General features: G+C 52.5%; 5 protein-coding genes across 5 annotated transcripts; 2 read left to right on the forward strand and 3 right to left on the reverse strand.

The window, feature by feature from the left end:
- Positions 1-8,726: 8,726 nt before the first annotated feature.
- Positions 8,727-9,832, reverse strand: CABS01_06858 (D-sorbose; the record flags this gene model as incomplete). The annotated part of the gene is made up of 4 exons (XM_060540223.1): positions 8,727-8,910; positions 8,987-9,094; positions 9,156-9,217; positions 9,296-9,832. The coding sequence occupies 4 exons, from the start codon at positions 9,830-9,832 to the stop codon at positions 8,727-8,729; spliced, it is 891 nt and encodes a 296-aa protein (XP_060403907.1).
- Positions 9,833-11,254: 1,422 nt separating this feature from the next.
- Positions 11,255-11,789, forward strand: CABS01_06859 (uncharacterized protein; the record flags this gene model as incomplete). The annotated part of the gene is made up of 2 exons (XM_060540224.1): positions 11,255-11,506; positions 11,610-11,789. The coding sequence occupies 2 exons, from the start codon at positions 11,255-11,257 to the stop codon at positions 11,787-11,789; spliced, it is 432 nt and encodes a 143-aa protein (XP_060403908.1).
- A 703-nt stretch (positions 11,790-12,492) lies between these two features.
- CABS01_06860 (WSC domain-containing protein) lies at positions 12,493-15,836 on the reverse strand (the record flags this gene model as incomplete). Its single annotated transcript, XM_060540225.1, has 2 exons — positions 12,493-13,601; positions 13,652-15,836. The coding sequence occupies 2 exons, from the start codon at positions 15,834-15,836 to the stop codon at positions 12,493-12,495; spliced, it is 3,294 nt and encodes a 1,097-aa protein (XP_060403909.1).
- A 1,516-nt stretch (positions 15,837-17,352) lies between these two features.
- CABS01_06861 (uncharacterized protein) lies at positions 17,353-18,277 on the reverse strand (the record flags this gene model as incomplete). Its single annotated transcript, XM_060540226.1, has 3 exons — positions 17,353-17,537; positions 17,636-18,017; positions 18,185-18,277. 3 exons carry the CDS (start codon positions 18,275-18,277, stop codon positions 17,353-17,355), a joined length of 660 nt encoding a protein of 219 aa, XP_060403910.1.
- A 2,296-nt stretch (positions 18,278-20,573) lies between these two features.
- On the forward strand, positions 20,574-21,479 carry CABS01_06862 (uncharacterized protein; the record flags this gene model as incomplete). The annotated part of the gene is made up of 2 exons (XM_060540227.1): positions 20,574-21,031; positions 21,086-21,479. 2 exons carry the CDS (start codon positions 20,574-20,576, stop codon positions 21,477-21,479), a joined length of 852 nt encoding a protein of 283 aa, XP_060403911.1.
- Between the last annotated feature and the right edge of the window lie 286 nt (positions 21,480-21,765).

The following is a 21,765-nucleotide window of genomic DNA, read 5'->3' on the forward strand; positions in this document are numbered from 1 at the left end:
TTGTCGCCTCGCTCGCTTTCATCGTTGGATTTCCTTCCATCTTCGTTTCATCCAAACGCCATTAACGGTACGTGACCGAAGGCTTATCGATGCCACAGCGGTTCAAAGTTCTAACTTCTCGGAACACGCCCTCCACCCCTCCCCAAATGGCAACGGATCCCTCCCGTTTCCCGGCTGAAGTCTTTCTGCTCCCATCAGACGGATCCCCCAGGACAGACGGTGCTTGGGTATTATTTTGCGTTAACATAAGCAAGCGTTGCGCAGTGTTTGCCGCCCAATCATCTTGTCGCCCTCACACCCTCACCTTCGCCTGTGTACCTAGATCTCATGCCCGGCGAATGATCCAGGGAAACTTGCCCCTGCTACCACCACGTCACCCATTTCAATCCTTCGGCTGCTGCTGAGTCTTGGGAACGTTCCATCCGCTTGATTGGTTGCATCATTGGGCCAATGGACAGCAATGCTCGGTTTCGACGTTCTGCATCACGCCGTCACGTCGTATGAAAGCATCGTGCCGCGTGCCTGCCATTCTCATCCAATTTAGGCCTCGTCGATGCACATTTGACATCCCAGAAGCTTCCCGATACCCGGTGAGCTATTGCAGACCTGGTTGAATCATCTGTGGAGCCTTGGCAACACTCTGTACTCCGTACAGTCTGCACTACTCAGTACTCACCAAACCCCGTGGCCCTGTCCTGGCTTACGACCAAACCATTGTATGCGTCGCTTCTCTGCCACGTAATTAGCAACGACCTTGGGGAGACAGCACACCAATCGTCCTGGCTCGCTGCCCACTCAACCTTTTTCCGGCAGTAGGAGGCGCGAGCAGGGCTCGTTTCGGTGGTGTTCCTAACATCAGGTAAGGTAGGCATTTGAACAGCGCCTCGGTCATTCGAAAGTTGACGCCCTGGCTCAGTACCTTAGCCTTCAAGGTTCATGGACCACCTGCCTGAAGAGGCGAGATCTCTTCAACATCCATCCATCTCCCTAACGTTCCCCGAAACGGAGCCAAATACGATTCACTAGCGATGGTTCGAAGCTTACGGACAGAGGTACGGACAACAGTCTCTTCATCAATGGTGTTTATGGCGGCACGGTGCCGCCTTCACCCACCGCGTGCGAATATCAGGTAGGTGCAACAACCCGGTAACAGAATAGCCTCGCGGTCACAAGTCCCTGTCACTTGGCTTACCCTGTAAGCAGTGAGCAAGTATCCTCTACCTTATATGCCCATCCAAAGGCTAGTAGTCTAGTGTCAGCCAACTTTTCAGATCAGCAAGGCGAGCCCTGCTGAAGCGACATCCCTGCACCACTGAGATACCGGTAGACGTCTGCGCGGAGACGGCTAATCAGAATTAGCTTGTATGCCGCCAAGTACCAACTGCACCTATACATGTCTCTCAATCCAAACGGATATACGGAGTACCCAAAGCGCTACTGCCAACATTCCGCTGCTGACGTCCGGCTGGTCACTGATTTCATCGCTTCACAAACTTCATAAGGGTTATGCCGTGGGCCCTGGAGACCTTGAAACCTAATGCAACACTTTCTGCGCACATGCGCCTGCGGCCTGCCTAGGACAGCATGATCTTCAGTGGAATATATCACTCACTTAGACACCCTGGGCCTACCACCTCATCGTTGGAAGCCACATTGGCCAAGACTTTCGACTCATCTACCTATCTGGCTACTTACACAGTACGTCTGCGCCTTCATCCTACCAACGTTCAAGGCCCAACACAGTATGGAGCACACTACCGTGTTATTCAAGGGTGATCACAGCCAGGCGAGACCTTTTCAAAGTCTGAGCCATTGAGCCCTGCCATTCCCAATGGCCGGATCACACGGCTACGATCCGTGTGCCACTTAGACTTGTCACAGAAGTTGTCCTCCAGCATCGGCGTGTCTTGTCACCGACTCATCATCTTCCGCCCAACACTGCGCATCAACAGTGCACTTTGCCAAAGACTCGACCGAGTCGGGCTTACGCCGATTTGTTTCCCGCGTCTCCGTCGATGGTTCGATACTGACTATCCGTAGGTATCACGACTCATAGCCCACATTCCCTTTCAAGCGTTCACATACGGGCACGCTTCGTCCCTTTCACGGCCGCCTTTCAGTTGACGACTTAACGAAGGTTGGAAATCCTCGCCGTCACGTTCTCGCTCATGCACCAATACGAAGCGGTGATCAAGATAAGGCAGGCTCACTTTCCCAGCCACATTCTCGGGGTTGCTAGAATTATGGCTGTCAGCTCTGTGCTGTGCCCACCCGCGCCACAAGGACGCGTGGCTGATTTGAAGCTCTCTCGATTTAGGACGACGACACGGATACCACTGTTTAACTCCATCGTTTTGTATTATTAAAGGATTTCTATAGTACATATAGACGCTACCCTACCCTCGAATTCCGTACTATTTAACCTTAACCCTTTTCTTACCTATCCTTTCCTCTATTCTACCCTCTCTCTTATTAAAAAATCACTAAAATTATAGTTTTAATAGCTTATTAATAAGCTAATATTACTATTTAAAAATAAATAACGTATATTTATATATAAATATTAAAAGTCTTATTATTATAAAAATAGTAATAAATATATTAAAATATTTAAAAAAGCTTTTTAATAAACTTTTAATACTGTTTAAAGCTATAGTTTTTAAATTATAAAAAAAGCTAAAGTATTATATTAATACGGCCCTATTTATTTTATTAATATTAATAATAATCTTTTTAATATAAAATATATTATTAATATTTTATAATTATATTATTACTTTTTATAAATTATATTTAATATTAATAAAGATTTTAGTATTATTTTTTAATTTATTTCTTAGTTTTTTTATTAAAACTATTATTATAAAGTTAGTTTAGTTATTAATATTTTAATAAGTATTTTAACTTAATTTAGAGGCTCTTATAACCCTTAAAAAGAGGTTTTTAAAGGACTTATAATTAAACTTTTTACTTATTATAAATAAAGCTATTATAATTAAAACTATAATATTATAAATCTTAATAATAAGTAGTTAATAATATAATTATTTTTTTTTATAACGAGCTTAAAAAAGTATTTTAATTTAAATACTAAGTAAGTACTATATTATTTTATTAAAACTATATTCTTATACTTATAACTTAAAAAGAATTAACTTTTTTTAATAATAAGGTACTTAGATAACACGGATACGCTTCCTTAATACCAGAGGTCTCCCGATTTCTCGAGGAGGTCGGTGCCCTTTGGACAGCAGCCGTCTCTCCTTACCTGCGCATCATGTACCGGGACCAAGTACGTAAGGATACTGAAGGCCAGCGATCCTACTCCTTGTCAGTCGGCGGAAGTCTGTTCGACCATATTTGGTTTCGTGCACTAGGTCACTTAGGGGCGTGGCTGGATAGACAAAAGCCAAACTTGCTTCCGCGAGATGATCAGCATGCAATTTTCCTTAATCGCGCACGATTGACGAGCCTTGACCCCCGCCCAATGCATTATCCGTATGTACACTACATACGAAGACCCGGTGCAGGGCCGTCTACCTAGGTATTTGATCCGGATGTGAACCAGACAAGAAAGCACGCACGCATGGTCAACTCCGCTGGTATCTGATCGATCTTGAACACTCATGTCTGATGCCCCAACTTCACTGCCGACCTAAGCTATTTCAATACACACTGCTTCGATCCTCTAAGTCTTATCAACCCAAGATAAAACGTATTGTACGGATACAGGGCCAGGGGTATCTCTGGCATGGCGGACGACGCCATGAGGGGTGCCTCCTCTTCTTCCATAAGTCACCAGGCTTTCACGTCAAATACGAAGACAGCTTTGGGTTGGAAGAAATCAGTGAAGACGGCGCAGAGCAATTCCTGCCAGGTGACTTCGACCCGCATGTTGCACAAAACGGGGCGTTAAGCTCCAGGTTACCACCAAGTATGGGGTCCGCGACAAACTAATAACAGCCGCAAATCACTGACGTGTTTATTGCTAGCAACGAGACCTTTCGGACTTCCAAGGTTCTATGGGGACAATATCATCCTCGAGCTAAATAAAGCCCGGGTGACGCTCGGCCGTTTGTGCTCAAGGGGTGGTGTGCTAACTGTGTCCTGTTTAGCATTCTTTGATGAACAGAACCAGGCGGCAGGGCAGAGCAGTCAGGGCCTCGGTGAAACCGGGGCCTACCGACAAAAACACTTTAATGCGCAAAGCTGTCATGCCAGCTAGCCAGGCTCGAGAAGTCAGGGATCTCAGGGGTCGACTTTGGCGGGTCTGGCTGTATACATACTAGCGTGCAGCCAATCTTATGGTCTGCCAAAGATGAAAATGAAACAGGGCAGGGATAACAGGCTTCCCAAGGTCACTTCGAGGTTGTCGACCAAGAATCCGCTAACCCTTGAACCAGCCCTGGTAAGATCAGTCCCACTAGATGATCAACTGTTCACGCGCGGGCCACCAAGAGAACCCCCTGAAGACTGATTGGGCGTCTTGCATGGATGGGGGAACTTGACAGAAAGCACCGACCATCGGGACGATACAACGGGGCGAGACGGCGCCATCCACGGCCATCTACTTCATTGAGCATTTTTCGGGTTCAGAATTCCAGATAGGCATTCACACTGCCCCGGGTGATTCGGTTCGCGAGAGTATGAATAACTGTATATACCTCTCGGCTACTTGGCGGAAGTGCAGTACGTCTCATCAGTCTATAGAATACAGAGAGACTCAAGACCTCTCACTTGAACGACTCAGCAAGAATCCGGGTACGGAATACGTACAAAGGTGCTGTTTACCTTTACCACACCACGCGGCGGCAATTGCAGCTGCCCATGACGATTTAGTCCGACCGAATGCGGGAACCAGCACATACACGCACACACAATTCTAGACATGGGCCATGATATGGCCATGGCTTGTCATCCAGCGAGCTAGGATCCCGGCCCTAGTCCCGGCCCCAGAGATTCCAACGTGCTGAAAGATGCCAGGGATTGGCTCGGAGATGATGAGTCCCTTGTCAGACAGAGGACAGCGTCAGTCGCCTAGCGTAGCCCAGCGGGCCTGGCTTGGAGATGGGCAAAAGTATCCGGCCGGTGCCACTCTTTAACCAGTGCCATGGGCCCAGCACCCTTTGCGATTTTAGCGGCTGTCTGACCAGGTAATGGCAATCAAGGCGTTCTTCACGGTGGAGCGGCTGGGACCGGGGATGATCTGGCTGCCGGACTCTCTCCGGTATATCCTCTGTTCTCTTGGAAAAGACTCGTCGTTCAGTCTCATAATGACTGACCGGAGCTTCAGCATTCTGATACTTGGACAGAGGAAGCATGCGGACGGTCGGCATACCATACCGGTAATGCTACGCGAGCGAGGCTATGGGCATTGGGTACTCCGTATATCGATACATCGAAAGTAAGCCAAGCTCACGAGACTTGCGAGAGCAAAGCCATGAGCACCTGGCCTCAAAGCTGGACGCTGACAGTCATTCTAGGCAAGTGAGGACCGGATCTTATGATCTGGATCAAAGCAACCGGACAGAAGATATGGCTGCTCAATAACTTTGCGATGCAGATCATGACTCGTCATAGCACGAGAGGCGGTTCCTGTGAGCCGGGCGCAGAAAGTCACGATGAGATATGCTTGAAAAGTCGAAGCATTGGCTGCATCTATTTGTAGAGGTGGCACCACCTATTGAGAGGTACCCAGTACCTAGATCTAACCAGCAAACATAGGGTTTCGAAGCAGAAGCGATACGTACCCGCTACTCAACATAACAGCAAACTACGGATAGTGTGCCTTTGGTTTCCTACGTGCGTGCCTATCCGCACGTAGGTACATAGAGACCTCGCCGATCTCAGCAAGTTAAATGCGGGCTAAGGAGGAGAGATGGCTTGGATGAAAAGGAGGGGTGTGGGCACGTAACGTCGATGAGGATGAGGCAGTGAAAGATTTTGGTTTTCTGCCCTTTTCAGTCTTCACCACCCCTTCCATACGCTAACAAGATCAGTCTCACCCTTACCGGTTGCCGCCGCCGCTGATTGAGCCAGCCATCACCGCCATGACTACCGCTGTCCAATGCTACCCTGACGATTCCTTACCCCTTCCACTGGCTTGATGCCACCCCCCCCCTGCCCCGGTTCAAGCTCAACTTACCGATATTCCACAATTCACACCCCTTCTTCCCAGTGCCAGGCACGCCAACAGAGATTGAAGACGCCATAGACGGACAGTCCCATTATTTACTAACCGTCCTTCGCCCCCACATCTTCGCTCATCCCCGCTTGCCAGACGGGGTTTCTTTTCGTCCCACGAGACATGCAAGAATGGTCGACATGAGGCTGTTACGGATACAACTCACTAGCTGTGACCAACGCTCATATTTGCTGCCACTAGCTTTGCGACACAACCCGCGCCGCCGTGCTCCTCCGCTCGCTGCCATTACTACAACTACCGAGCACAAGCGGGCGTCCTTTGATCGACGAAGCTTTTGGAAGCTATCATAATTAGTATGTACTCACTACCCAGTCATCTAGCCCTTGTCGCACAGCATACGCAAGCAGTCGCGGCCAGGATGGCTGACTGATGATCCAGTGTGCCAGTATCATTTCTGCGTTCCATCCGACTATATGGATACAGTATCTTTACTTTCCTTCTTCCGCTAGGTATCCGCATGTCCCTGTTGGTCTCCTTGGTATTACCTACCATTCTGTAAGTAAGCCCGTCCTTGACCACATATCCGACGTCGATTACAGGGACGCCCCCTTCGGCCCCTCGGTCAGACAATCTGCCATGCAGTGCTTGCTTTACTCTACCCTTGAGAATGGGAACAGTGGTGCGATGTTTCCCCCCTACACAGTACACAGCATAACCAACCCCTGAGAAAGGCGACCCGCAGACTGTCTGCCCGGTCTTACAGATGCGGTCACAGGAGCTTTCGACTGCTCAGCTCCGTCGGGCTCAGCGGGCTTATTTCTGAAGCTGCAGAAGCCTGACTGTGCCAGAACGCCTGTCCCTGCTCCCAGTCTCTGGTACCGTGGTCTCAAAGTCGGCAAAAGCCCCTGCTACCGTTGGTCTGTGGGCGGAAATCGCTACATCATTCTGGACGATCCAAGGTTTTGCCACCAGGCACCGCCCACCGCCCGCTCAACTTCATCCCAAAGCTGTCAAACGAACGAACATCCAGACAAATCCGCTCCCTCCCGTCAGGGGCCACTGGTCTAAGAAATGCGGACTCGCTCGCGAGTAACTTTACTACAACGCCTGACTGTAATCCACCCTCGTCAGCGTTTCTCTGCATCTCCCGAGGTACTCGAAGTTTTACTCGGCACCCCGATCCACGTATCAACGCCAACATTCCCAGAACGAAGCAAAAGTTGCAGCAGTCCGTCACCTTTGGGTGCTCGAGAACAATTTCGCCGTAGCTAAGGAGCGAAGATAAGATAGGCGCAGGCCGAGCTTGATGATGATGATGGGATGGACCGACCCCGCCCGACGCACTTGAGTCGTCGGGCCTGCAAGAAAGGGAACGTCATGATTTGTTGACCGTGACGACCGCAAAGATTTGCAGCCCCGCCGTCGATGTTGACTCCCGTACGGCACCATTCGGCACCACAATGTTAGGATCAAACAACGGAGACTCGGGGCCATATGCTTTGTGCATCCGTACGAACCCGGCCACACTCTACTACGGATACTTCGACTTTCCCATCTCTTCTCGAGACCCGTGGTATGGGAACACGAGGAAATAGACCCGGCTCCACTGACTACTTTCGATGAACTTCAGGAAGAGCACAACAAACCAGGCTCTTGAATCGCCGCAGATCGACAAACAGGCCGTGGTCCCCACTCGCTGTATCAACCATCGCCTATTCATTCTCTCTCGTGAGAGGTCCAACGTCGTGGGAAGAGTTTTTTTTCTTCTTCTCTGCCTCATTTCCAGGCTCTGGCTCCGCAACCGAATTACGAGAAATGTGACAATTCTCTATCCCCAGCCCTCTTCCCCTACAAGGTCACTTGGCCCATCTGTATGTATATTCAGTCACCCACACGGTCTCGCTGCAGTAGATCCATATGAAGGGGACGAAATTCTCGCGACAAACTTCGCTGGCCGGCATGTGAGGACGTACACACAGAGGTACTGTAGCAACGGCCCAAATTACTTCTCCCCGTTTTTGCTTGCGCAGTAGTCTCCGATTAGGTCTGGGGGCCATGCGGCATGCCACTATCAGCTGCAGCAGGCCACATGCAGCCTTGTTCGCCGTCGCAGGCCCCGTGTGAGGTGCACCATCTTCAAGCTGCATCAAAGCATCGGCGGCGCATGAATGCATGTTGGCCCGGCCTGTCACCCCTCCACTAATAACAACGAGCGCCGCCAACGCGTCCTGGCCTTTGCGGATGTCCAACTATTAGTGTACTGCCGAGTCCCCTCCCTCGTAACAGGTTGCCTCCTCGCTTGAGCCTTGCCAACCATGTACACCGCCTCTTGATCCCCACAGAGCCATAGAGGGTCTTACAACATTGCACTCTCGCACAGCTTCGGAACAGGCGCGACCACCGACGGGTGCTCCATCGGTCCGCTGGCGGGCAAAATACGGCCTCTTGGCCTGGCTTACCTGACGATTGGCGGACAGTCGCCCCACCCGCCGAAGCATCCATCTACGGCACCGGGGGGGCACGGGGCCACGACCCGGAGTGCCCACGGCGACAGTTTCAACGCCTGACGGATGGCCCACCGTCAGCGCGACCTTTGCGTATTCTTACGAATATCGTCTCCCAGTCCACCAAACCCCTCTCGCTGGACTTTGAGTGTGGCGAGTGCAACCGCGAAGCCCAACTTGTGCGTTACGTCCCAAGCGTCGGCCTGGCAGATCAGTCCGTACAGCATGCCCGCAACGAAGGTGTCCCCCGCCCCTACCGAGCTGTCCCCCCCAAACTTATTAGTATCGCGCGCCAAGAAGAGGGTTGAGTATTGAGTGGTGGTATGGCGAAGCTTACTCGACGACCTGCTTCACCGGCGTCTCGACAGGGCTTTTGACCAGCTGCCGGTCCTTGGGTGATATGCACCATGCTCCCTCAGCACCCCACGTAACCATAGCCAACGACCTATTCTGCAGTCAGCAAGAAACGCGTTGCGTACCGGTAGACACCTCTTGACCGAACTCACGTCCGCGGTAACGACAGCGACTCTTCCCTTAGACAATCATCAGCGGACGTATACCCGCAGGCCTATGCCAGTCCTGTCAGTATGCACCGCACACTGCTGTGACTGGCGTACGCCGATATCCAAGAACGAACGTGACGCACCTCGGCCCAGCTCTTGGAGTAGAAAACCACGTCAGCCTCAGCAGCGAGCTCTCTCAACCCCGCCCTGCCCGGCCTTTCGACTTCGACGCTGACCGTCACCACGTCGTCGCCCAGGGCCCGCCTAAGAGCCAGAATGCAGCTGAGTGTCGTCTCCGGAACCCGTCCCTCAAAGTGCCACCACGTCCGACCGCCTTTGCCGCGGAACGCCTCGACGACGTTGAGGAACTCGTCCGTCGTCATGTCGGGCAGGTCATTGTGGTTTACGATTGTCCGGCTGCCGGTCGCCTCGCTGCGGAAGATGTAACTGCTCGCCGGCGCGTGGTGGCCTTTGCGGAATAGGCAGTGATCAAATGTGATCTCCGCGGCGTTGGCGGCGGCGACGACGGTGGTATCTGGCGCTGGCGGGAACGAGGCCATGATCTGCGCCGTCGCCTGGGATTGACGTTCCGGCAGGGGCGAGACGAGGTGCATCGTCAGGGGCTCGGTTTGTGAATGCGGTAGGTGCTCTGCGCGGAGGAGTTGCTGGAGGACTTCCATTGTGTTAGGGCAGTTGCCGCCCCTGCGTACGCGGATGCTCGTAGCTCGTAGCTTCAGGTCCTCTTCGGGGAAGTGAGGTATGCTTGAGAAGAAGGGGTGTGAGTAGAAAAGCCCCAGTCTTGATCAGTGGGCGGGATGAGAGCCTTGCCTGAGGACTGTGTCGACGTAGCACGCCCCGACGAGGATGAGATGCTTCATGCTGTGATGTGACGTGAGAGTTCTTGTGTTACAAGTAAATGCCGGCTGTCGTAGACGTTCTTGTGCGCATCGCAATCACCTCCAAACTGAATCGTAAATGCGACCAGGTGTACGGTACGTGATTCACGAGATGCCTTGCGATGACGCTTGCATCAGATGCCGCTGGCTGAATGTTCTTTTGGTCGATGAAGATGGTGTTTTCGACAGACGCTTGGCCCAAAAAACGATACGGCTAGTCGGCTAATCTTTTTACCGCTTACAATGTCGCGATAATGCAATATTCCTGTTGCTCAACGCCCTTATGACTTGCAGCGACGAGAACCCGATTCTTTTTGACCATCCTCTATACTCCTCTCAACTGTGTGGACGTGGTTCTTGGACTCTAGACCTTCCGAGGGGTTGCTCACTTCTGCCGTCTTTCCTGTACAACCAAACAATTCTGTCCAGTCAAGGTAGTCTTGTCAGTCTTCATTGTTTCTAAAAGCGTTCCTTATATTCATTTATAAGTTGTTCGGTGGCAGATGAATTACGTATTCGCTTGTGGGCGAGAGACCAGGCAACAGCGTCAAAATTAATATTTTGAAGGTTTCCGATGCGTTGGCTGTCAGACATTGCTGCTGTGTCCTTCGTTTCAACTGACGCACGGCATTCAAGTTTATTGAAGTGCAATGAGGCTTTTCCTCTCGCGAGACGATCGCCTGTCTGTGTTCTGGACGTTCAACTTCGTTCAGACATGGTCAGTCTGGATGACATAACAGCTCGCGATGAAAATCACAAACGATCATGCTTTGATACAGATTGAAGGTCTGATGTGAGCATCTAGATCATAAGCCAGAAACAACTAATTTGCGGCATACTAGCTTCAATCTCAAGGTGATGTCGGTGTTGTTGATATCGAGGTCAAGATATCTCCAAGATACCAAACGTTGCGAATTCGTTTGCCTGGCTCAGCTGACCATGATAATACCCGTCGGCCATCTTGAGAGTTGTATAACTCTCTCTTATTAGCCTGGGTGACGTTCGTTCAAGTTAACTGAAACATAATGTATTAGGTACACAGACTAGATTGATGGTTTCAAATTGCGAGTGAAGTTCCCGGGACATTTACATCTACGTCAAGTCATCCAACTAGGCGTCCCTCTGAAAGAGAACAGCGTGTAACGGCAGGATCAAGTCACGAGGGGATACAATAACCAGCGAGTCATATCTGAAATCCGATACAAGATGAACTGTATGATAGAGAGCTCGCCTCTATCCATGCTCTCAACATTGCTCCTGCCTGGCAGGGTTCGCGGCCACCAGGCCCACCCTCGCAACAAGTTTTCCCGAGACGAGAAATCGTATATGGAATCTTCACAGAAGAGAAAAGAAACACAAGAGCGAGTTCCGTCTGGGAGGGAGCTGCGCTGCGAGGTTTTCCTGAACTACGGTTCTTCTTGCTTTATGGAAGGCTGCGGCTACTACGTATCTTCAAATCTTGGTCCTATCAGCACTTCAAGATATCGTCGTGGAACAAGAGTAGTTTAGCCACATTGAAGTTGCTTCTGTGTAGAATGAGCATGCTGTCCCCAAAACGTACCTAAACTTTTTTGTCTTTGCCGAAATGAGCGAATCTCTGTCTTTCTTCTCTCTTGATAGTTGGCTGGAGCATTGTAGTCAGACAAAATCAGATCACTGCTTCCGATTTGTCAGTGAATATGTGTTGTCAGATGTCATCTCTTTCTTATACAATGTTGTATCCCCAGTCTACTTGACGTGAGCCCTGAGCCCTCCCTGAAGACAGCTAGCCTGTCTTCATCGTCTTGGCGATAAGTGCCTGTCTTAATAGCGACGACAGAAGGAAGAAAGAAGGCAGCTCTTCGGTAGGTGAGGACAAGACGAGGACGTGGGCGACGGAGGCAGCAGAAAGGCGAACGTCCTGGATAACCTGAACGGGATCTATAATTGAGGTACTCAACGCTTTCCCCCTTAAGAGGACTGACCAAGGTCAACTTTTGAAGGACCAATAGCGGTGAAGATGTCATGCATGACATTACCGACTGTAAGCAAACTTTAGAATTTTCCCACCGACGATGACGCGTAAGGATAGAGTACTACTTCAAGTAGATGAAATGATTGAAGAGTTGACCCGGGCCTTTAATCTACTATGAGTTTAATACTTGACTATGTTCCTTGGCAATGATGATTCGCAAGAGTTGAGCGGATTGCACACTGACAGCATGTGGATGTCACATATCTCGCCAGCCGAGAAGGAGAATTGGTTCATCCCTAGTCTAGGTATCTACACATGGTTCATTCGACCTAGAAGCAAAGAGAGTAACATGCATTATAATTTTATATAAATGGCCGAAATTCTTGACCAAAAAGGTATCATATCTCCAATCTCGTCGATGCCGAATGTATCAGCATAACTACATGCGCCGGGTCTAAGGCCCAAACCCATCCGCATCACTACACCGCTCTCACTTCTTATATACTGACAAACGGTTGCCGTTACCGCAGTACTCTGTGCTAGAGCCAGTACACAACATACTGCAATCGCTCAACGGGGCATCAAGCGACGTCGTCGGCAGGGCATTACCGCAATAGCACTCGCCGCCGTACTCCGTGCCAAAGTAGCTATACCCATCGCAGAACGCCGCGCACGCCTCGTTGGTCATCTTGTCGCTGCTGGCCGTAGCCTTGGCATCCAGAGCGCGTCCGCCCTGCGCGGGCTCGGTGCGGCAGCCGAGGAAAGCGTAGACCCCGGCCGTGGCGGGCTGGCTGGGCCCCGTCACCTGTTTGTCGGACTGGTAGAGCGTCAGGCGGTTGCCGCCGCCGCAGTACTCGTACTTGTTGCCGGAGCAGGTCATGCTGCAGTCCGCCAGGGGCGCGGCAGCGCTGGTGGAGGCGAGGGAGTTGCCGCAGTAGCATTCGCTGCTGTATTCCGTGCCGAAGTACTTATAGTCTGAGCAGTACGAGGCGCAGTACTCGAGCGTCATGTTGTCGCCAGAGGCGTAGTTCTTCTGGCTCAGAGCGCGGACGCCGTTGCCTTCTGTCCAGCAGCCTACCAGGGTGTAGGGCGAGATGGTAGGCTTGTGAGCCAGCGTAGGGGAGGCAGTTGTTGAGGTGGAGATGGTGCTGGAGGCAGAGGGCGAGGTTATCGCTGAAGTTACGGCGCTGCTGGAGGACGATGCGATGCTCGATGAGGTGCTTGAGGAGGACGTGGCACTTGGTGAGGATGGCACGCTGCTAGAAGACGTAGAACTGGTGGAAGATGCAATACTGCTCGAGCTTGAAGTAGACACCTGCGACGAGATCGAAGAACTGCTGGCAGTAGCAGAAGCAGACGTCAGAGTAGAAGACGTTGACCCGCTCGCCACCAAGACAGTGATAGAGCTTGATGACGAGGTGCTGCTCGAGGTCGTAGTAGCCACCGTCGACGCCAAAGTAGACGAGGCACTGCCGGCTTGGTACAGCTCCAAACGATTGCCGTCACCACAGTACTGGTACGAACTGCCGGCGCACTTCATGTTACACTCGCTCAGGGACGCAGTCTTGCTGGTTGCTGCCAAACTGTTACCGCAATAGCCTACTTCGTGTTAGTTCTCATTCATGCCCCAAGACCCACTCAACACTTACACTCGCGTCCATACTCGGTGCCAAAGAATGTGTAGTCGGAGCAGAAAGTAGCACACTTGTCGAGAGTCATGTCGTCCGCAGCAGTCTGAGCAGCAGTAAGGGCGCGACCGCCATCGGCCTCCGTCTGGCAGCCGACGAGAGAATACTTGCCGATGGTGCTGATGTGTGCGAGAGTAGCTGTGGGAGCGGCCGTGGAGCTGCTGGTGCGGGTGGCGGTGGTCGAGTACAACTCAATACGATTCCCGGCTCCGCAGTATTGCGTAGAATCACCAGAGCATGGCATGTTGCAGTCGGCCAAGGGCGCAGAACTACTGGACGTAGCCAGAGAGTTGCCGCAGTAGCATTCGCGTCCGTACTCGGTGCCCCAGTAGTCGAATCCCGTGCAGTTTGCCATGCAGCTGTCGAGGGTCATGCCGTCGTAAGCGAACGCGGCACCGGTGAGAGCTCGGCCACCCGAAGCCTCGGTCCAGCAGGAGACGAGCTTGTAGCCACCCATAGTCTGTCGGTGGGAAATCGTAGCAGTCGGGGCCGCGCTGGACGTGGAAGACGACACTGTGACGCTGCCGCATGTAGGAGACCCTCCCGTCCAGCTCGAACATGTCCCACCGATAGGGTCAGCCTTCTTGAAGGGGTCAATCATGGCGGACGCGCCCTCTCCGCTGATGAAGTCAAAAGTCGACTCGAAACTAACGCCACCGGGAATGTTCGTTGTGACACTGTAAAAGGTGTAGCTGCCTACACAGTCGCCCTTGACCATATCGACGGTCATCTTACCCAGCAGCGGCACCACGCTGCTTGTCCGCGCCGTCTTGTAAGAGATTTCTGCCTTGACCGGAAGAGACGTGCGGTCGTTGCGGACTGCGGCGACCAGTGTAACATCGCCGGAGTTCTGCGTCAGGCAGCTCTGGGACGTCTGGAGAAAGATGCCATCCTGGATCGGGTACCCGTTGCCGTTGTTGTTGAATAATGTGCTCGATCCATCGCTCTTGTTGATCGTCACAGTAAAGGATGAGATGCCCGTGCTGACGGGGATCTCCTGCCTGATGGGATACCAGGAGAAGCTGTCTTCCAAGCCCTTTGAGATGCCCGAGATGGTAATTGTAAAAACACAGGAGCCGGTCCCGCAGGTAGACCCACCACTTCGGTTCTTGTAATTGATCGTCAGACTCGAGATGCCTGTGATAGCGGTAGTTCGGACGCGAATGTATCCTGTAAGAGTCATGATGGTGGGCGAGGTGAGCGACAGCTGAAGCTGGGACGGTTTGACGGTGTAGGGTGCGATGGCATCGCCAAGAGTAACACCAGATGGCACGGTGTTGATCATCTTCTCAAAGACGGTCTTGCAGGTAGACTTGAAGACTGCGAGGTCGGTCATGGCCTTCACGGTGGCGTTCTGGTCGGAGCTGAAGACGGTGAAATCGGAATTACTGGCTCGAGCCGTGCCCATCTTGATGACGAGTGGGTTCCGTGTGGTGCCGTCTAGGTATTCGGTCACAATTCTGTTGTCAAAGACACCATTTGAGCTATCCATGGGTGCGGAGCCGTTCGCATTTGTGCCGTCTGGAACGATAGTTGGATTCTCGGCCGTGTGGACGCCGCCAATTGTATGGCCGCAGGCTGTGACTTGAATCATCTCCTGTGGCGTGAATCCCATGCGATTGAATTTTGATTTGAAAACTTGGATGACTTCGTTGGGCTGCGGTACGCCGGCGGCTCCTTTCACGGTTGCGTCGATGCGGCCGGATCGGATTGCAACTGAGGGACCGCCGCACGACAGGACGGAAGTGTAGACTCCTAGAGCGATGAGGTCCGACATGCTGCTTTTGCGGGTCAGGTAATGTCCCATAAAGGTCAGAGTTGTCGAGAAAGCAGGACCGGTATTCTCGCCGGTGCTCGACAGCTCATATTGTATTGATGCGTCCAACCCGCCAACTCCTGCCCCCGCGTTGGCCGGTGCCATATCGTGAAAAGCGGTTCGCAGCCATTCTGCAGCAGTCTGGCGGCCGGTGCCCGTTGCCTCCTTGGCGCAGGGGAAGACGTTGTCGGCAAAGTGCCTTGATCCGAAGTTGAATGACTGGTACATGATCTCTTCCAACTCGTCAATGTCCGAGGGCCAGGTCGGATCAGCCTGGGCCTGTGAGGCCAAGCCAAGAAGGCTCAACAGTATGGAGGAGTTCACCTTCATGGTGGTATGCTACCTCGACTACGAGGAAACCGAATTACAAATTGTAGTGCAAGTGAGTGACTTGGTCGTCCGTAATAGTAACGGCTTGACCTTTGAATTAGAGCACTATAAAGGCATAGATAGACCAAAGAAAGTGTAAAGGATGTAGAAGGAGAAGGCGAAGCGAGGGAGGTGAGAGAAAACAGAGATGAGATAGTGGCCCATGGTCGTTAGATATGAGAGACATGGTGTGAAACGACACCAGAACCACGAAGGAATAGACAAAGAGATGCGGCAACAACTTTTTGCCAACGTACACGAGCCGGCCGTCGGAACCGTGGCGACCTGACCGCAGGAGACGGATGATCTAGGTACTCTGGGCAGGCCTAGGCTGTTGTGGAGGGGCTCTATCGCCAGCAAGGGAAGTAGTCTCCGTGTATGCTTGGTGTACGGAGTAGCGCCAAAAGAGAATGGCGGCACAGCTAAATCTTGCCCTGGGAAGAGTGAGTGAGGCCCGGGTGGATGGGAGGCAAATCCCCTACTAGTGAAGGTCCCTTGAAGTGAGGGTGAGAGTGAGAGTGAGGGTGAGATTGATGGTAAGGGTGAGAAATTGAGAGTGAGTTCTTCGTATTTTTGGCAGAAATTGCCAAGGGTGCTGGGACCCCTCTTTCCCTTTTGGATTTAGTGCCAACCTCGCATTGGATGGATCAAGATAAACTGGACTACGCGGCCGTCGTGATTGGCCGCGGGCATTTTGTGGCTGCTGTCGGTGCCAGCCGCAAAACCAGGGGTGCCGGGGTGACGATCCCCTGCCCCTGAGCACGGCTTACTTTGCTTAACCTTAATCGGTTGGTTCAACTCTTCGAGATGCCCTCCAAAGGGTTTTCTGGAGAGGGAAATGGCCCAATGGTGCGTCGAGCAGTAAATTGCATCCCGACATTTTGGGTGGTGGTCTTGGCCTGGTGATGTTCGGAAGGTGGGAAAGCCCCCTTCTCGGCATTGCCTCAGCAGGCCGAGTCAGCCAGGCAAAGCACTCTTGCACTTCGAGGCCGACGAGCCGCGAGCCTGACTTCTCCTCCGGTTCGTATATTTGGTGTGGCAACCTTGCCCCTGCCCTGCGTTGCCGATGCCAAACTATTGATGCCATGTCAATCATGGCGCTCCAGCTGATGCTGCAGAACGCATGCATCTCTTGTTTATATTGCAGCTTGCGTAATGCTCCCGACCTCACGCGCATAACCTTTATCAATTCGGGGATTCGATGATAGCGGAGAGGGGTTCATGCGGAAGAACAAATCAGGACACTGACAGTTTGGCTGACGATACCTCGCAGATTCGGCTCCGACGGCAAATTGATTGTGTCTATCCGTACCAATGTTTACTGTTTTGGACGTTGACAGCACACGAGAAGTAAGCAGCCATTAGTACAGGGACTGATCATGAGGAGCTCTTTGAAAGGGGACCAGAAACCCGCAATTTCTGGAAACGCGCCAGATATCTTCGAGTCAGGGAGGCCGATTTCTGCTCGCCTGTCCTGTCAATACTGGAACCCACCTCCCGCTGTCATCCCATCACGAAAGTTGCCAAGACGCTCTTGCCATGTTGAAGTCTGCCCAGCTTGGTTTCTCCACTTGGGCTGGGAGCGGGCTTTGCAAGGACAAGTACTTGAAGAATCCTCCAGATTGCGAGAGCTGGAGTTGTCATGGCGGCCAATTGTGGCTGCTATTAGTGGAAACGTACTATCGTTTTTCGCCGCAATGTGGGAAGGGGCAAATAAACTGTCCAGCTAGCCCTTCTCCACGACCCGAGCACCATATTACCTCCAGGATAGCGCGCGGTTTGCCCACCTGCTCGGCGTCGTGATTCGGTTTGTGGTCTTCCTAACGGTAAGATGGGACAAAGAATACCATCCCCACACCGCACTTTACCGACTGACTGCTCGGCCAACGGTAGCAAGGCTGAACAAAGCCAGACACGCCAGGCCATGCGAGACAACAACCTATTATAGGCTTCACAAAGAAGATCCAACGGCGAAAAATAGCCGCCAAATCGCACCGCGCTAGAGGCAGCCCACGAGCTCGATTCGAAGAGACCTCTTTCCGATGTTCCACCTTGTGCGCCCGCCAATCCGGAATATGGCTCGACATCGTGTTGAGAAGCATCATCCGGCGGGGACTGGTTCGCTGATGCCTCCGATAGGTTCTACAAAGGTGGTTGGCGGTCAAGAAACGTCGGAAGGCGCCGAACAACCAACATCGCCGAGGGGACCCACGGCACCAAAGTCCCAGACAGGCACTGTTGATAAGGTAGAGGGACCTATTGTAATCGACCGGCCCCACACCGGGGCCCCGGTACGGAACACCATGTGCCGGAGCCTTGGTGCCAGCCAGGAAAGCGGGGCCGTTGCCGTCCATCAAACCCTTCGCCCATTCACCCAACGCCGGTATGCTACGGCCAAACATTTTCCGAAGCCATCGCAGGGCTGGAATTCGCCGAGTGCGACAGCAAAGTCATCGACAGTCTTTGAACAGCCACCCGCAGCCCACCGAACGCCCCATCGGAAGCCTACCCGGAAGGCGCCTGATCCGAAGTGTCCAAAGTCGGAAGGCATTCAATTCCGCAAGACATTACACAAACACAAACGGCGTCTCGTCTCGGGATTTTACGGTTTCTTTGCAACCCAAGATTGTTGTCCAGTTACACTCGAGATTGACGACTGTGGTGTTTTGTCTAGATGCGAGGAACGCCACTGTCGAGTGAAAGCCCTGGGCTACTTCTCGGACGAACCCTTCTTGCCCAAAAGGAAGTCGCGTAGTCCTTCTTTCTACCGGTAGTTTTCTCCGCGGGCCGAGGCACTTGACTGGAACCTGACATCACAAATTTCCGTCGAAATCGTCCGATCGTCGACAGCTTCAAAGCCGCCGCTATGATTGCCTTCGGCGCTACCCGTCAGACAATGCGTCGATAGAGCAGGCAATGACATAATATGACCGGACTGAGAGCAACAGGCCGACTTGACGCCTAGTCCCAAAAGACCAATAGTCCACCGCCGAGATGATAAAAAAACAGTACCGGTAGCTGTGAGAACAGCGCTGACTGCGCTATTATATACAAGTTGGATGAACAATTACCAGTCACCCATATCTCTTCGATGCAGCGATTGTGTCCGAGCTGCACTCCGTACAGAAGAGTGCTCTTGAATTTCTGGCGGGTGGGTTTTTCCACGATCTGGGGAAACCCTGACATGACCAGGGGAAACGACCAGAACCGTGCAAATCCACAAAAAACCTGGCAGCGGGAAGAACAAACTCTACGCGAAACTCAACGGAGAAGAGACGTGCCGTGGTTGCATAGCTGATCATCAATTATCTCATAGGTAGGACCGCCCTTGCAATTGGGTGCCGGCCCGCCAATGATCTTCAACAGCCCGGACCAGGCCTTTAAACCGAGACATACTAGAGCGACGCGTACAGTACACTAAGGGATGTCTTTTGGGTAGGTATACGCATGAGCTGGCCAGACCAAGACACAGACAGAACCAAAACCGGATCCAGCGGGGTTGAACGCAGTCTCAAGTTGAGCAGACGTTTATTCCAGATGCGACAGAAGTCCAGAACGTGGGCATTTGCAACACTCGTAGTCTGCCAGTATGGATGCATTGACGCTGGGAAATCAGTCATAGGTCTGAGAAGCTGCTCCGAGAACCGTCCAAAGGGAGATGATCCCGGGAAAGCTGAAAAACTCTGCCGTTCTTAAACTCTAGCCGTCTTGGACATGAAGCATCCCAGGGCTCCACGACTTTTTGGTACACCTTACTGTACGCAGTAGGTTTTTAGTCATGAACACCACCTTTACAACGTCAACATACGGGTCTGGGCTCTGGGCTATCCCGTGCGAGCCGATAAAAGGTGAAGCCAACCCTGGCATGGGAAGCTAGGGGGCAGTGGAAACTCTCAGTCACAAGTCACATCAAAAGCGAAAGGTAAAATGGGAAGACCCCTGGGAAACCGAGCGATCCCTCCCCACACCTTCCAGGTTCCATAAGTCATCCGCCCCGCCAAAGCCACAGAAGACCCCACCACCGTGGCCGTGCCGGCCCTCCGGCACAGAACAAGTGGAGAATACGTTCTGGCTCCGGCCCAATCACGGCGACGTCTATCCCTCCAAGACGCCTGACATCATCGGGGCCCACTTGCCCACAACCCCCATTCAGCCACAACGGCCTCCGTCATCAACGTCTGCAAACAGCGCCCCGGATCAAGAACCTGACGCCTGCCCTCCGTCATTGGGTGAATTGGCTGCAAACTTTGGGGGTGTTGGTGTGTATGGTGAATACACTGACCGTGTGCGCAGCATCCGTAGAACGTAAAGAACATGTTCCAGGAATAAACGGGGATGGGGCGGAGAGAGCCCAAGACAAGCTTGAACAGCGCTGAACCTTGCCACGATCTACGCAATGGAGCGGGATCGGTCAGTCCGTTTACCGGCAGACGAAGCAGGGAGGCAGCCCTTGTTTCCTTCTTTCCTTCCATTTAACCTTTAATTCTTAAGGGTCTCGAACCTCCCTCTCCCCATTCGCTCACCTTGACTCTATCTCATCCCACCTCACCTTTGGTATCCAGGGTGTAGACTTAAACAACAAGAAAGGAAACCCGCACAAAGTCAACCAAACAATCAAGTTTCCGAGTATACTGAACTCATACAATCAGCCAACTATCAAAGAAACCACAAGGAAGAAGCTCAACATACGCCGCAACTATGGGCTTCGCATTAAAATTCCTCCAGTGGTTCATCCGCGGCGTCCAGCTAGGCTGCTCCGTCCTCATCCTCGCAATCTTCTCCTACTTCCTCGCGACCCTCCACAACCACTCTCTCCCGATATCGAACTCCATCCGCGCAGTTGAGGGCATCTCGGGCGCCGCGACCCTCTACACCCTCGTCGGCCTCCTCCTGCTCTGCTGCCTCGCGGGGCTTGCCTTTACCTCCTTCATCGCCATCGTCCTCGACGTCGCCTTCATCGGCGCCTTCATCTACGTCGCCGTCGCCAACAAGGGCGGCGCCGGAACCTGCTCCGGCACCGTCAGCACCCCCTTCGGCGACGGCCCCGCCGACGGCGAGCCGACCAACACGGGAAGTGACGGCTGGACTCACCTACCCAGTCTGCGCACGGCTTGTAAGCTGCAGACTGCCTGCTTTGCAGTCTCCATTGTCGCAATGTAAGTGCACTTCGAGCGTAATTTTGAAGGAACGCAGCTAACATATAAACGCAGTTTCTTCTTCATCTTCTCCATCCTCGTCGAAGTCGCCCTCGCCCGCCACCACCGCAAGGAGAAACGCTTCGGCCCCAGCCCCAAGAACAACTACACCTCGGGCTCAGGCACCAAGCCCGGCTTCTTCAGCAGCTTCCGTCGCCGCGGCCGCGCCGACCCCGCGACTAACGACAATGCGCTGCCCATGCACACCAGCCCCGATCAGGTCCGCCCCAGCTACGCCACCGAGACCACCGCGGTCGCCCAGGATGTCGGCTACCCCAAATACGAAGGCACCTACGGCAACACTACAACGGCGACTGGCGGTGCCAACGGCCATGAGTACGGTCATGAGACTGGAACCACGCAGCCGCCCCCTCGACACTACAACGATGGTGTTTACGACAGAGTTTAGGTACGAATGAGACAGGAATTGAAACGAGACCACATAATGAGTTGATGGAAGAATTGAAGTTGGTCTAGGTTGGCAAAGATACCCAGGAAATCGAGGAGTTTTTGCCGTCGCGTTCGAGACGATGGCTTCTTGTTGGCAGTTTGGTTACGAATCAATGGAACACATGCACACATTGACCCAATCATGCACATAGTGAACTTGCTTGACTAATACTGTTGTCCTTTGATCGTGACTACGTTCGTACAAGTCATAAACTGCGTTTAACCCTCTGGGAGTGAGGGATTCG

This window comes from Colletotrichum abscissum, assembly GCF_030869225.1.
Source record: "Colletotrichum abscissum strain IMI 504890 chromosome Unknown Scaffold_14.1, whole genome shotgun sequence".
Lineage (NCBI taxonomy): Eukaryota > Fungi > Ascomycota > Sordariomycetes > Glomerellales > Glomerellaceae > Colletotrichum > Colletotrichum abscissum.